The following is a 16,729-nucleotide window of genomic DNA, read 5'->3' as shown; positions in this document are numbered from 1 at the left end:
ATATATATATATATAAAAACTTACCTTTTAGTAGTATTCATTGAGGATCAAACCGGGAACCTTCGTTGCTTTTAGAAGATGCCGTGACCACGAAACAATCCTTGTGGAATTGGCGGGAGAACAAAGTGCAATGAGATTAAAAATTGAAAAGTTCTTTTTATCTACTGCTAATTTTTCTATACATATAAATGAAAATTAAACTTTTAAGCACTCAATAGCTCAAAGAAGGAAAAATGAAGTGATAATATAATGCAAAAGAAGAAATGACATAGAAATTCTCTTTACGTGAATGATTTTAGCATTAGGAAAAAGAATACAAAATATTAAATTCTATATTGACAAAACTATCTTTGGAAGAAACGCGCTTAAAAGCAGCAGAATTTTCAAAAGAAAGAATAATTGAAGCAATAAAGAAACCAATGTAAATAAAAATATAACCACCGAAGCCGGCGTCTTCAGAGGGTACCGGCCTCGGTAACCATAAAACAAAACCTTTTCTATTGAGAAAGAGAGGACAAATGCCAAAATTAACTCTCTCAGTACCCCGAAGGTTTTGTAGAAGTCCAAGAAAAAATATATGAAATATATAAAGCCAAATCAGAAAAGAAATTTCAACAAAATCTTGAGAAAATAAAAACTCACATTAAACCGGTCAAACAGCGATTTCACAAACAAACTAAATGCAAAGGAAACTCTAAAAGAAAAGAAAACAACGCCCTCTATTAAAATGCGCAGAATGAAAAAAAGAATAGTAAAAGAAAAGTAATCCTTTCTTTTACTATTCTTTTTTTATCTTATTTTTCTTTATCTTATTTCTTATATTGCGAACAGGTCAAAGATAATATAGATTTACACTCATTGCGTATTTTTCTAACAAATTATACAAAATGAAATTAAATGAAAACATTTTTTTTATTGAAAATGTCAATAAATAACGAAGTAAGAAATTTATTTGAAAAGAAATAATAAAAGAAAAACCTTTTTCTCAAGATCGTCTTTTTTAAATATTTTTTTTAATTTTAAATCGAACCAGAATATATCATTGCTTGAAGACGATGCAGTATCATTAAGCAAGTCCCCGCATTGGAATAAAATACGATTACGTTAAGCACTAAACAGTTATTTATTTATTACGGATTTTACTATACAAATCAACTGCAACTAAAATTTTAAGCAATCAAGAGCTGAAAGATTAAAAAAAAAATGATTGAAAAAGAAAATGAAAATATTTTATAAAAGGAAGTAATGATCTAAAAATATTACACTCTAAAGATCAATGATTCGAAAATGGCAATGTTTTCTTAACTTCAAAAAGAAAAAGTATTTTCCTGGATGTTCTTAAAAAAATGGTTGCGAAGCGATTAATAACGGGTATGACGAGCATAACAACACGGGTATAACCAGAGGGCATAACAACAAACACATTACATATACCACATATAGATATAACGACGTACCTCTTTGCTTGAGGATTGAACCAGAATCCCTCCTTGCCTGAAGAAGATGCAGAAACAACTAGGCTAGCCATGGGCGGACTGTATTGAACAGAGCATGAACAGATTAAAGATAATGTACATATTTGCCTATTGTGTATTTTTTTTGACTAATTGAAGGAAATGAAAAAAAAAATTAAGAATAAAAAGGACAATTTCTAAAAAATTTGAAAATAAATAATAAAAAAAATCTAATATAGATAATTCTCTTACATGGCTCCCAAATTTTGCCTGTATTTCTTTTCCGCCGGTGGCAACGCTTGCTTTGTTTTGTTTACGCTACTATTTCTCTTACACGGCGACAAAAAAAGCCTCATTACAACTCCCCGAATGGCAACGCTAGAAAATCGACCAATGATTGCCGCTAAATATGTCACATGCCAAATCCAGCTGAGGTGGCTCAACATATAGCGCTTTTAAGAACGGAAGCTGAAATAACCAGAGAGCATCGGCTGCGGCAATCTCATACTATTAAGCTAGGCAGAAGTGAGTAGTCTTTGTCGATAGATCTCTATTTTAGTATTTTGTCGAAAGCGCTTTTTTTCACGAATTTATATATTACGAATTCATTTAACGATTTTTGATTTATATCACGAATTATGCTATAGCACGTTTCTTTTAGGTTTAACGAATTACATGTCATTTATTCGAATTCAAATTTATTTTAATGATTTGGTATTTACTAAAAAGATGTAATTTTTTTTTAAAAAAAGTTTTTATATGGATTTGAATGAATGTTTTGAATTCTTAGTATTTTGTGCATTTACAATGTACCTAAGTTAGTAGCGAACGAAGCGAGCTTAGTTTGCGAAGCAAACCATATAAGATTGGGTAGCAATTTTGGGGGTTGCCGAGCGTTAGCGAGCAGGGGGCGCAGCCCACTAGTATAATTTTACTTAATAAGATTTAATGACGTAAAAAACATTTCCCGCTGAACGGTTGCCTTGCGGATCGAACCGGGAAGCTTCGTTGTTTTAAGAGGGAGTGGAAACCACTACACAAGCAGCACGGTGCTGAAAGTTGAATCGATTGTAATCTGATTAAAATTTGAACATTTTTTTTCATTTTTTGCGAATATCGCTATGCAAAAAAAGGATAATTATATTTTTTAACAATCAAAAGATGAAAAAATATTAAGGGAAAAATAACAAATTGAAAATATTGTTGCGTGGCTTCCTTGCAATTATCATTAAAAGATCGAGCTCGAGTTTTGGTGGCTCATAAGATAACGCGTTCGCCTGCCAATGAGGTGAACAAGGTTCAAATTCCAGAGGTAACTAATTGATACGAATTCTGCTTCCAGCTCGCACCGACCACAGTACGGATGTATATCCTCAGTGGTAGACTGATCATGGGTTAGAATCGCTTTTCTTCTGGGTTGGGTTCAGAATTATAAGACTACGGAGTCGAGCATTGATAGTTATAAACTCAGAAATGGGTAAGTTGTTCAGCGCCAGTTATAAAACAAAATAAAGGATAGAAAAACAAAGCGATTTGAATATTTGCAGAAGGGAACAACTGAACACAGAATAACTGAAGTAGAAAGTATTGCCAAAAAATACGCAGTAAAACAAAATTTTATATTTCTGTACGATGCATTATTCCTTTCGATTAAACCTTCTATTGTTTATTCTACTGACTTATAATAGAAACGATGAATTTTTATTTTCGATCACGCCTTCTATTGTTTATTCTATCTGTTAATAGAAACGATGTATTTTTATTTTCGATTAAGCCTTCTATTATTTACTATACTGACCTGTAATAGGAACGACATTTTTTTACCTTTGATTAAGCCTTCTGTTATTTACTCAACTGACTTATAATAGAAATGATGCATTTTTATTTTCGATTAAGCCTTCTATTATTTACGATACTGACTTATAATAGAAACGATGTATTTTTATCATCGATTAAGCCTTCTATTATTTACTTAATTGACTTATAATAGAAACGATGCATTTTTATTTTCGATTAAGCCTTTTATTATTTACTCTACTGACTTATAGTAGAAACGATGTATTTTTCTTTTCGATTAAGCCTTCTATTATTTACTCTACTGACTTATAATAGAAACGATGCATTTTTATTTTCGATTAAGCCTTTTATTATTTAGTCTACTGACTTATAGTAGAAACGATGTATTTTTCTTTTCGATTAAGCTCCTCTATTATTAACTTTACTGACTTATAATAGAAACGATGCATTTTTATTTTCTATTACGCCTTCTATTGTTTATTCTATCTGTTAATAGAAGCGATGCATTTTAATTTTCGGATAAGCCTTCTATTATTTACTATACTGACTTATAATAGGAACGACGTCTTTTTTATTTTCGATTAAGCCTTCTATTGTTTATTCTATTGACTTATAACAGAAACGATGCATTTCTATTTTCGATTAAGCCTTCTATTATTTACTCTACTGACTTATAATAGAAGGAAAGTTCAAAAAGATAGAGAATATAATCATAAAGAATAATCTATCTGTGCGATAAGCAGAAATAAAAAAGTTAAATTTTCTGAAAGAATATAAACTCCTTTGATTTTGGTATTCTGTTATGATATATTTTCGTTGTTCCAGCAAATATTTCGAAAGATCTGTTCTTTCACGCGCATGAATAATGATGCGAAATCAAGTGGCGTGTTACGGGCTGCATCCAGAAGTAGTTCAGAGAAGAAACACAATTCTTCTGACAATAATTTAATAAAAGAGAATTATAACACGTCGAAGTGCAAGGGAAACTTCGAAGATTTATAATTCGATCTAGCTTGGCAGACACTTATATTGCATTCATGATTTAATATAATCTTAGATTTAGTTTCTAAATAATGAAATATCAGACATAATTTCTATGAGTATTTTCAGCTTTTTAAAACTGAGCATAAAATGTTTAAATACTATGTGTCTTCAAACTGTATTTACATTTAATTAATATCAGTAACAAATTTGAAATTTTAGAATCCTTGTTAAAAGCTTCAGTTAAGGTTGTATATTAGTGTTCTTAGATTAAAACTTAAGTGAGTAAAAAAACATAACAGTTATCGAAATCCTTATAAACACTTCTGAAAAATACGTAGAAGAAATCAAATCATTTTCTGTTTTTTTATACTTTTTACAAAAGGTAGTTATTGGAATTTTCATTTTGCTTAATTTCTTATTTCAAAATATTATTTTTATTATAATAAGAATTATAAGGACATTTTCTTTCAAAGAACAATTATTGTTTCGAATTAGTTTGTTGATAGTAGACTGCGCAAAAAAATATACGAACCATCCTAAATAATATTTGATCAAATGATCGGATCTTCACGCTCAAGGAATTAATCTTAATAATTTCAAGCGGATGACAACAAATATGGTAATCAATTTTGTTTTTAATAATAATTGGGATCTATTAAACAGGTAACTAATTAATAGTTCCTAAGAAAACAAGTTTTAAAAGTACAACGTTTTCAAAATTCTGTTTCTCAGGAAATATTCGACCGATTTTGTATTAACACGCAAAATTACATTCCTTTTAATTATGCAAAAATTGTAAGCCTTACAATTCAAAATTTTTTTCCACAATTATTGAATAAAATAAAAATAATTATTATTTGCAACAAAATTATTTTTTGAATGGAATTTGTTTTGGGTAAGCGAATTTTATAATTGTGTGCAAATTCTTTTCAATTTGCTTAAAAATTCTTGAGATATGGCGAAATGCGCAAAAAGTAAAATTAACATTAACCAAACTCTTGAGAGCTCTCTTAATCAGACTAATAGGACCATATTTCCCAGATTGCGGCTGTCCCATATATTTTGAGGGTTTGAATCCATCGAAAAAAAGGTATGTTTATTCAGATTAAGTACGTTTTTCTGTCAGATTCTGCAATTTGAAATATCGAATACACTAATTAGTTAGAATATTTGAGATGAACTTTTGAACTAGTAAGATTGAGTTCCAGAACGTGAAGATTTGATCATTAGATCAAAGGTTATGCCGGGGGATCCGATTTTTATTTTGGAGTAGGGGAGAGTGGGGTCAATTGTAACAGGGTACGATTGCAACAGAGCAAAAATTTCGAGTGTCGGGTTCTATATTTGGTTCCTAGGTGGCGCACAAGGTACATTTAATAAATCTACATGTACACCCCTGCTGGCAACCATTTTTATGTACTTTTGAAAGAGTTACATCACAAAAGATATTTTCACGCTACGTAAGTACTTTTCATGGTATTAGAATATTATATTGTAGCAAAGTAATTTTGTTTAAGCAAATAAAAATTATTAACCGAATAGGTAAGTGGACACCTTAATTAACATATAAAAAAAAGATTAGTTTTTTTAATTAACTAGTATTGTTTTTAGCAAAGGAAACTGAAATGGCGTCTTGGGACGATTGTAACAATAAGTAAAGGGACGATTGTAACAGCTGAAAATATATAATCTTATGTTTACAAACCATTACTTAACTCTTTAAGAACCACCAATAGTTTCCTATATCATTTATATTATGTTGCATGTGCATTATTTTATTTGTCACCTTTCACAGCATAAATTAAAATTTTTAACCCCTTAAAGTTAAAAGTTTAACCCTTTAGGTCTCTGCTCATTATTATTTTTACTCCTAATTAAATACATTCTGCTGCTTTAACATAGTTAATTATACATATTATCACAACTATGATAATATGTATAATTAACTATGTTTTAGTTGAATTTATGAACTGTTGCAAATGGTGGGGACAATTGCAACAAGTGCACGACTGTCAAAAATTGTTAATAACTAATATAATAACATTTAAAATGAGGTATTTATTTATTTTTTTCTAGTAAAGGATAGTCTACTTTACTCGTCTGTCAATTAATACTAATAATATATTGGATTTTTTGTTAGTTAAAAATAGTTTAGTAAAAAATGTTACAATAGACTCCACTCTCCCCTACTGTACAATGTTCATTCGCAAGTTTCTTTTTATAAAATAAAAAGTTTGTAGAATTCCTCTATATTTTAATGTAAGCAGTAATCTAAGTTAATTGTGCACTGCATTTCATCATATAGCTTTACTCTGTACTACAGTAAGGATCTAATTATCATAGTAACCTATGCACAGTGCTTTACCATGTTTGTACGAATTAAAGTCAAACTGCGTTAAGCATTTATGAGTGAACCACTATAATTCATAAGTGAACTATTAAACATTTATATTTACCACTGGAATTGGGATTGTTAGAATAAATTTAACGCTATTATCGATGCTCATGGGTTATAGAGCGAACTCGTTTGGTTTTCACTGACTAATTTCCTTTTATTTATCATTTAAGGAAATGATATGTACAGAAAAAGCTATCTTTAACTCTTTAACGCAGAGGGGACTCCAGTGTCTTTTTTACATATTTCTTTGGTGTTCTAATTCAATGTTGAATAACTGTTTCTCTCTGATATAATTAACTGGAAACAAGGGCAAATTTAAAAAAAAATATCGTGAATATTGGAAAGATTTTACATTTAACGCAGAAAAAGGCACCTGTGTTTCATGCTGTATTTCATAAATATAATTTATTCAAACGCTTAATGTAATATTTTTCACTTATTTTGATTTAAATGGATGTGAATTCATGAAAAAAAAGTATGAAAATATGCTTAATAAAAACTCTGCGTCAAAGAGTTAAAAATATTTTTAAAAGTTTTTAAAGTGTCAGATTGTATTATACATGCTATAAAATATTTTAAAAGTATTTCACTTAGCTTAAAGAATAAAATAATGCAATAATTTGAACTGTAAATTTTGGTTACACGAAAATAAATGAATATTCCTCAATTTATGAAAAATAAATTTAAAAGAACATGAGATCTTGAACAAGTATATTCAATAATTTCACATTTTTAAAGTTTTTTTTCTAATTCTAAGTATTTATCAATTGATTTTAAGAGAAAAAAAAATCATTTTGAGGCACACTTTATTTTACTAATGTGGTACAGTGCTCAGAAAAATAAAGAGAAGTGAGTTTTCCGAAAAGATTTAAGGCAAAATGATAAAAAACGTAAGTATCAATATATTTCATGCTGTTATTCTAAGTAAGTTTTGAGATACATTGAAATATAAAGACTTGATACAAGGATGTTTTACAAAAGAAAATTATCTAAAAATGTTTTAATGTAAGAAAAAAGAATCTAAAAATATTTCACGAATTTTCCGGAAGGAACTAAGGTAAAATAATAAATAGCTTCTATTATTAAGTAACAAAAAAAATTCCCATAACACATAAGTCTATATTACTTAAATAGTCCCCTAGAATTCAACCTTTCCGCAGTTATTGAACTAAGATTTAATGAATTGAAATTCAAAACGGAGAAAAAATAAAAACAAGTTTTACATCGTGTTTTGTCCGAGAAAAAACATAATTTTTTAACCATGTATTAGATAGTTATATCCATTAGCTTTATGTAATAAAGAAGGGTCATGATTTATGCATAATTTGCATCCAATACTCTTAAAAAATCCTTATTACTTTACTTTTCTAGAATTCAATCTTTTTCTAGGTATCGAACTATGATTTAATGAATTGAAATTCAAAAGGGAGGAAAAACAAAAACAAGTTTTGCGTCGTGTTTTGTCCGAGAAAAGACATAATTTTTTTGTCATATATTAGATAGTTATATCCATTAGCTTTATGTAATAAAAAGGGTCATGATTTATACATAATTTGCATCCAATAATCTTAAAAAATCCTTATTACTTAAATACTCTTCTAGAATTCAATCTTTTTCCAGTTATCGAACTAAAATTTAATGAATTGAAATTCAAAACGGAGAAAAAACCAAACGAAGTGTCAGGAATTCGCTAAATGTAAATCCAATTTTTAATTGGACGGCATTCGAAAAGTGAAGAGCCGAACATTAGAACAAAACACAACAACTAATTTATTTTCTTTTTCTGAACAACTGTTTTACATATACGTTAAATCATTTTTATTTCAAAACTGGGCATGCTATCGCCATCTATTGGTTAATTTTATAATTAAACTTTACTTTTGACAAATAGAGCACAATGAACATTTGTAGAAACAAATTTAAATCATAACACCTAAACAATTAGGACTCATCAAATATTTTAAACAAAATTCAAACATTACCTGTAAGCAGCACTTTTAACACAAAAAGATAGTTCTAAATGACAATTATTCCATACCCTAAAAAATATAAAATGACAAATTATAAAAAGATCTTAATATACAAGTTTCTCAGTAAGACAAACGTTTTGGTGGTTTCACTTGTCTACCACTTTTAGTAAAAGTTATTGAATCAGGAAACGTGTTATCTTGTACTTCTAAATTGTAAAGCTTTTGTACAGGTCGCAATAGTTCACCTGTTTTAGTCTTTATTTTAGCAATCCTGGAGATTCCATCTTTTCCAGGTATCAGTTGTAAAACACGAGCTAATGACCAATGTGATCTTTTTTGGTCGTTTTCTACAAGTACAATATCATTAACACTCAATGGTCTCATATTTTTTAAGTTCACAGTTTGTTGTTGTAACTGTCCCAAATATTCTGTGCGAAATCTTTTCCGAAGATGTTCGCGCACTTGATGAACATATTTCAGTCTGTTGTTTAATCCTACTTGGTCGACGTTATCCAAATCAGTCACATCAGACTTCAATTCTTGCAGGAAATGGGACGGAGTTAACGGAGACAAGTCATCTATATCTTCTGTGACGTATGTGAGAGGTCTAGAGTTAATAACTTGTTCGCAATCACATAGCACTGTGACTAACTCTTCATAAGACAATACTGCTCTACCTAATACTTTTCTCAAGATACGTTTGACAAGTTGAATTAATCTCTCCCACCAACCACCCCACCATGCGGCGGTTGGCGGGTTAAATTTCCACTGAATTTTCTGCACAGTCGAAAACTTAGCTATCTGTGCCCAATCGATGTTTGTTAAAGCATTGTTTGCACCAAGGAAATTAGTCCCATTATCACTGTACACTATCTTTGGTCTACCTCTTCTGGCTATGAAACGTCTAAAAGACTGAAGAAAAGCTTCGGTGGATAATGAGGTAGTGAGTTCGAGGTGTATAGCTCTATAGACTGCACATGTGTGCAGGACAATCCAGGCTTTGTGACCACCTTTAAGATACAAAGGGCCAGCAAGATCCACTCCTGTCACTTGGAAAGTTGCAGCGTCTTGAACTCGTTCNAATCTTACATCGCAATCTGATTGAGACATATCGTAATTTTAACCTTCTGTAAAATAATTACTTCCGCTACTTTTAAGTAACGAAAATAGGCTCATGATTTATAAGCTATTTGTGTCTCATACCCCTTAAAATTCCATATAATTTAGATCATTACCTAGAATTCCATTTTTCTGCTGCTATCGGGCTATATATAATCAATTAAAATTCAATACAGATAAAAACAAAACCAAGTCACGTGTTCTGATTGAGACAAAACACATTTTTTTCTCATATAGGAGATAATTACTTTCATTATTTTTAAGAAATATAAAAAAGCTTATGATTTATAAGTTATTTGCATCCATTACGCCTTTAAAACATCACAATACTTATACAGTCCTCTAGAAGTCAAATTCTCCATAGTTATCGAACTAGGATTTAATAAATTGAAATTAAACACAGCGAAAAAGCAAAAAAAAAAAAGAAAAAAAGCACGTTATGATTGAGATAAAACATATTTTTTTTTTACCATGTAAAGGAGAATTAATTGTATTATTTTTAAGCAATAAAAAGGCTTATGCTTTATAAGTTATTCGTCCCAAACCCCTATGTTTTGACCTCCTTATAGTTTTAAATTAATCATTTAGCAAAGCTTACAATTTCTCATGAATGCTAAAATAACGGTTCTTTTCCATTTTACATGTCCTAGTAAATTCATCTATTGTATTTATTTGATATTTATTTTTAAAACCAGCTGTGATATTTCAGTAGCGTGATCTGTAGCTCCAAATGGATTTTAAATTTGAAACTAAAAATGCATTTAGAGATATACTAGGAGTTAAACTCTTCGAATTAATCCCCTCCCCCTTCTTTTGTTGCAAATTTGACGATTATTCTGCCGTATAGCATGATAAGTAAATACGAATTCCTAAATTAGCTGTCACCTGAAATATTAATAATAAGAAAAACTGTAGAACTTTATCACTTGGGCAGGTAAAACGGAAAAGTACTAAACTAACCACTTATTTGAAAACTTAAAGCTAGGAAATAAAAACAGAGAGTCAGAATTCTTTTTTTGTTTTTTTTTATTTATTATTATTTCATTAATATTTTGAATTTTGAAACAATTTTTTTTTTACAATAGTCACGTGTTATGAATTTTCTTATCTAGAAATTAAATTGATCTTCTGCAGCTTTGGAATTTTTATCTTCGAATCATATGTAACTTTAGATGGGTGTAACTCTTTCCTTCTTTTTTTTTTTTNTTTTTTTTTTTTTTTTTTTTTTTTTTTTTTTTTTTTTTTTGCAGAAATTGAAAGATTTTTCTGTAGCTATGGAATCTTTATATTCTAAAGAAGATAATAAAGAAATAGAATCAGTTTCTTTAAATACATTTTTTAATAGAAACATTAGAGGTCCATCTATTTATTTAAATGATATTAAAAAACAACATCAAGTTCTTAATCTATATTACAAATCTCTCAGAGCATTTCGCAAAAACTAAAGAGGAGAGCATTTTCAAAAATATATTTTGTTTTGTTTATTTTTCACTCAACTCTGTAATTAAGAGCTGTTGTGTTCCCCTAAATCCTCACCTTACAATTCGTTGTGCACTTTCTAATGCTTGGCCCAGTGGCCTGAATTCTGCAATTTGTTACTAAGGATCAAATTTCAAATTTACTTAGGATAGTACAATTAAGAATTAAAAATAGTGTAAATTATTAAAATAATGTAATAGTGTAAATAGTAAAATAATTTTAAGTGTTAGAAATAATTTTTGCAGATTTAATTACCTTTAATGTTATTTGAATTTTCTTAACAAAGTCGANTTTTTTTTTTTTTTTTTTGTTGTTGTTGCAGAAATTGAAAGATTCTTCTGTAGCTATGGAATCTTTATATTCTAAAGAAGAAAATAAAGAAATAGAATCAGTTTCTTTAAATAAATTTTTTAATAGAAACAATAGAGGTCCATCTATTTATTTAAACGATATTAAGAAACAACATAAAGTTCTTAATTACAAATCTCTCAGAACATTTCGCAAAAACTAAAGAGGAGAGCATTTTCAAAAATATATTTTGTTTTGTTTATTTTTCATTCAACTCTGTAATTAAGAGCTGTTGTGTTCTCCTAAATCCTCACCTTACAATTCGTTGTGCACTTTCTAATACTTGGCCCAGTGGCCTGAATTCTGCAATTTGTTACTAAGGATCAAATTTCAAATTTACTTAGGATAGTACAATTAAGAATTAAATGTAGAACTGATAGCTTCAAATAACTAGAATTTATTTTTAAGTATGCTTCCTTACTATAAATTTTAAGTGTTAGAAATAATTTTTGCAGATTTAATTACCTTTAATGTTATTTGAATTTTCTTAACAAAGTCGAACATGAGTTAACGTCATTAATTGTTAAATTATTCATATTTTCAATCCATGTATCATATTTTAGATCCATTTTATTTATATTCTGGTTGTTGTTAACGATTGTTGACTAGTCACACTAATTAAAGTGAGGATTAATTTGAATCGCTGGTGTTTTGAGTTGTAACAAGTTAAAAGACGCCATTTGCTTGTAAGAAATACATGATGATCCGCAACTCTTGCGTATGCGTAATTTAGTAATTTATTCTGCTAAAATTATCCTGTAGCAAAATTAATCATATATTTAAATAAATTAACAAATGAAGATAAAAACCTTTACAATCAGTTAGTTAGAGTTGAAACCATACTTTTTTTTGATAACAAACACTCATTTGCCCAAAAATATCGCTTCAAAGGATAAGTAATAATAAGCTAGCTGTGGCTTTCTAACCGTATGCGGAATGTGGATCGAGTTCCATTTTTAAATAAGCTTATACAACAATGAAAACACCATGCAGCCATGCAGATTTGCAGCACCATGTAGCCATAGTAATTTAGAATAGCAAAAAAATATATATCGTAATTAAATATAATACACCGTTCATACCAATGAAAACAAAATATTTACCTGTTAATATTTTAGATCTGCTTTTTCAAGTGGGTATTTCAAATTTGATCATTACTCCAACTTGATCAGAATTTATGCAGTCTGATTACAATTCATTTTTTTTTCATTTTTGTAATTATCAAAAGATCAAGTAAGAAATCGGCTGTTTAGAACTTGGCCGCTACTTAATCTTGATCACAATTTCTGTAATCCAGTTCCAGTCCATTTATCAAATCCAATTCCAGTCCATTTGTCAAATCCAGATAAGTAATTTTAATACAACCCACTCTTCCAATCAAGGAAAGCCAGATGTTTGACTATCTAGATTTTCCTCTAGTTTTTTCAGAGTAGTAATGGTATCATCTATCAATAATTCCAAAATGGAATCGGCTATTTGCACTTGAACCATTACTTCCTCTTGATCATAATTGATCCAATCTGGCTCTTCCTTTCTGATCTCACTTATTAAAATAGTATCCACAAGATCTCTCTCCTCGCAGCCAAGCTTCATTGTAGACCATGTTGGTCGCTTCTTTTCCCATGCATTTATTTCATGTTTAGGTAAGAGCCCTAAAGCTTTTTCCACTTCTCTTTGAAGCACAGGCAATATTTTATCTTTGTCGCACGGGAAAGTTGGCTGAGGAGTTAACCTCTTTGGCTTTAGCCATGGTTGAGGTATTTCTTGTGTTTCTCTAAAGAGATGTTAAATAAATGTTAGGAAATTATTTTAACTAGATGACACAGTTTAAGTCCAGAAATAGAATAAAGAACGATTTTGAAGAACGTTTGGAATATTTGTTAAATATCATTTCTTTGCACTATTCTGCATGCACTGATGTTGATGGTGAAAAGTAAATTGAATTTTTTTTCTTCACTTATTAACGTTTTCGGACATTCAGCAACGCAAATATTTGTAAAAGCCAGCATTCACCTGTGAGATATTTTTTAGTACTTCTATTATAAAATGTTTAAAAGAATATTTAAATTATAAAAAGCTTCTTTATCCAATTTAGGCAAAATGTGAAGAAAAAGAACTTATAGATTATTAAAAAAATGTTTGGAAGAAAAATTTTGAAAAGTTTGAATGAGATTTAAGTGTAAAAACTTTTATTTTTTCACTGTAGCACAAAAATCAAGTTATAGCATGGCTAATTATTATTAGAAGTTAAAACATCATGATTAAAAAAACTAATTCATTAAAAAATAAACTCGCTCTGTATTGAACCAGTTGCTATGGTTTGTCTGCTCTATCTACGATGGCTTTTTACTTTTACAGTCGTATGTCTGCTCTGTGTCATTCTAATCTTAGAGAATGAACTTTAGAAATCTGTATGATTCATGTATAATATTATTTTTCTTAAGAGATAATTTTATTTTCATCGTTGCCCTTTAGCTGTGTTCATCTTGCAAAAAAATAATTCGGACCAGTGTAGCAAATGTGTATAAATTTAATATGACTGTAAAGATTTAAATATTTAAAACTCAAATAAACAAAAAACCTCATAAGAATTTTTTATTTTTATTTTTGATTCTAGAAACCTAATTTTTTGTGTTCATACACGTACAAAATACCTTTTTTTCCATTTTTATTATAAAAAATATCAATTTATGGAGTTATTAGTTATAATTCTTTTCAAAGGAGAATTCAATTTTCCTTTAAACTTTTGTCAGTAATATGACTTAAAATAAATGTTACACGGAGTGTTTTTAAAAATATATAGTGCTGTGAAAGAAAAGAAATCCAGACAATATCAATACAGATATAAGGATTTAGTTTCTTTGGACCAGAGCTTTTGTTTCAGAAAACTGTATATTTTTAAATATTAATAATAAAAATAATACTGTGGAACAAAAAAAAGCTATAAACAATAGTTGTTTTATACGAATTTTACAGTTAAGAAATTCTAAATGTGGTGTTCTGATGCAAATTTTAACTTTAAAATATTATGTCTTTAAATTTAGTTGAAGGATTGAGGAAAATTTGTGGTAAACCATACTTTTCCCAAATGAGACTATTTCTTAGTATTTCTTTCAGTTAAGTATTGTAAGATTTTCCAATTTTTCAACTAAATAAGGACTCAATGAAGGGAAACGTCTTATTGCCTACATGAAAACTGCAAAACTTTGCACTAAAAACACTCTCCTGAACAATTTGAAAATGTGGCATATATTTATATAGCTCCAAGCCCTTCAATTCTGCATTAGAATTTTTAAAAGAAAGTTCTTTACTCACCGATATAAATCCATCAATATTTCCTTTGAAACATCAAATATCAAATCCAAAAATTCGATTTGACAAGGGTTTGTAAGCCCTAACTTTTCTACCACATGATCAAAATTAGGATCATCGATTTCCACTATCAGGCTTCCGCTCTTTTTAGCAGCAATAAATACATCAGTTAGATGCTCGATGATGAAGCCTATGTTTTTAGTAATTTGATCCAAAGAATCATTTTCAGTGCTTGCGATGCAAACTTCTTTGCCAGGTGAAGAGTGCTCATTTTGCGACTCAGTTGAAATAACCTCTGGCCCAATAAGTGCATCAAGCATATCAAGTAATTCTCTATCAGTCAATACTTCTCCAAAATCGACTGAATTTTCCATATTTGCCTGCTCATTTTTATCAGTCAACATTGATTTTAAGTTGACATGGAGCATATCAAGCAGCTCATCATCCGTCAATGCTTCTCCCAAGCTGACGAAATTATCCACAGTTGGTGGTTCTTTTTCATCGACCAACATTGGTCTCACATTGACACCAAGTATGTCAAAAAGTTCCTCATCAGTGAGAACCTCCAACTCATAACTGATATCAATCGCATCAGCTTTAGTTCCTTCATTTGAACTTAACTCATCACTGATGCCTTTTTAGAAAATAAAAAGAGAAGATAGAAATTCTTTTTAATAAGTGAAAGTGGTATATAGCAAGTATCGAAATGAAACTAATAATTAATGTTTACCAAGAACCTTAATGCTTTTTTTTTTAATCTTATTTTTATTTAAATTTAAAATTAAAGTTTTCTTACCACCTATAACTTTAAATAATATATGTCACAGTAGTTTCTCCCTTCTTACTTTATTTAATTGACTTGGTGTAAATGAAACGTTCAATAACAACGAAAAGTTATTTATTTTGTGTATAGCAACCTCCCCCCCTCCATTTGTAAAAAAAATTTGGTGATATTGAATTGTGATTTTTCAACTCCTTCCTTCAGCAAAATCAAAGCAGGAATCCTCTTTCAAAATAAATTTAGTTGACACATGCAACTGCAGTTGCTGTTAAAAATATAATTCCAGCATGCAAGAATAATATTGTCAGTGAATTAACCGTAACGAAATGATTTATAAGGCTTTGTGTGTGATATATGAATCTGAAAAATGAATGTTGGATCGTTGTTAAGGAGATGTTCTGTATATGAAGCTAATTTTGGAAAACATGTTATGAGATGTTGACAGTGCTAGCTGTCCATCTCACTGTGCTGTCTTTGGCTAACAGCTACAAAGCACTTCAACTGCAAGACGATGCCCTCTCTCATTTCACGCAACAGATAATGAAGACATTATTTATTGCTATGAAGTGTTGCCCCGTCTTCCTTATTCACCTGACTTGCAATCTATAGAATTTCATTTGTATTGCCACATTAATCACTTTATGCCTGGCAAAGAGTTCACCCAAAATGCAAAAGTTTAATGAGCACATGAAGTGCATGAAGTTTAGTTACGCTTAATGAAGTTCATTGAGAATTTTTTCTGTTCCTGTCACAAGAACCTTTCGGGCAGATCATTGCTGTGCCTGACGAATGACAGCATTGATGCTGTGGGAGATGCTCTTTTTAGATTCGTAAACTACAGATTTTTAATTTGTAAGCAACAGATTTTTATTGCTTATCATCTTAATCACTTTCTGCCCGGTAAAGGATGATCTCAAAACACAGAAACTAATTATTTTTTTCTATACCAGTTACATGAGTTTTTTTAAGGGAACACTGTGTTGTCAAACAAATTGAAGCAGTATGTCAATTTTAAAAAAAATTTAAAATTGATAAATTGGCACGAAAATTTACATTCGGCCATTTCATTTTTTGATATATATATATA

The 16,729-nt window shown here is 29.6% G+C and overlaps 1 protein-coding gene and 1 long non-coding RNA gene across 2 annotated transcripts in view; both read right to left on the bottom strand.

Annotated features, from left to right (window-relative positions):
• Positions 1–8,379: 8,379 nt before the first annotated feature.
• On the bottom strand, positions 8,380–9,683 carry LOC139425926 (uncharacterized; the record flags this gene model as incomplete). Its single annotated transcript, XM_071182509.1, is given in 1 exon segment — positions 8,380–9,683. A coding segment is annotated over 1 exon segment (960 nt), but the record flags the coding sequence as incomplete, so codon positions are not given.
• Positions 9,684–11,493: 1,810 nt separating this feature from the next.
• The window catches only part of LOC139425925 (uncharacterized), a 31,473-nt gene continuing 26,237 nt past the window's right edge, over positions 11,494–16,729 (bottom strand). The window contains exon 3 of the long non-coding RNA XR_011637051.1: positions 11,494–11,563. This is a non-coding gene — a long non-coding RNA (uncharacterized lncRNA). The remainder of the gene's footprint in view (positions 11,564–16,729) is intronic.

Source organism: Parasteatoda tepidariorum, chromosome 6, assembly GCF_043381705.1.
Source record: "Parasteatoda tepidariorum isolate YZ-2023 chromosome 6, CAS_Ptep_4.0, whole genome shotgun sequence".
Taxonomy (NCBI): Eukaryota; Metazoa; Arthropoda; class Arachnida; order Araneae; family Theridiidae; genus Parasteatoda; species Parasteatoda tepidariorum.
The sequence above is the reverse complement of the archived record's forward strand: the minus strand, read 5'-3'. Positions and strand labels throughout refer to the sequence as shown.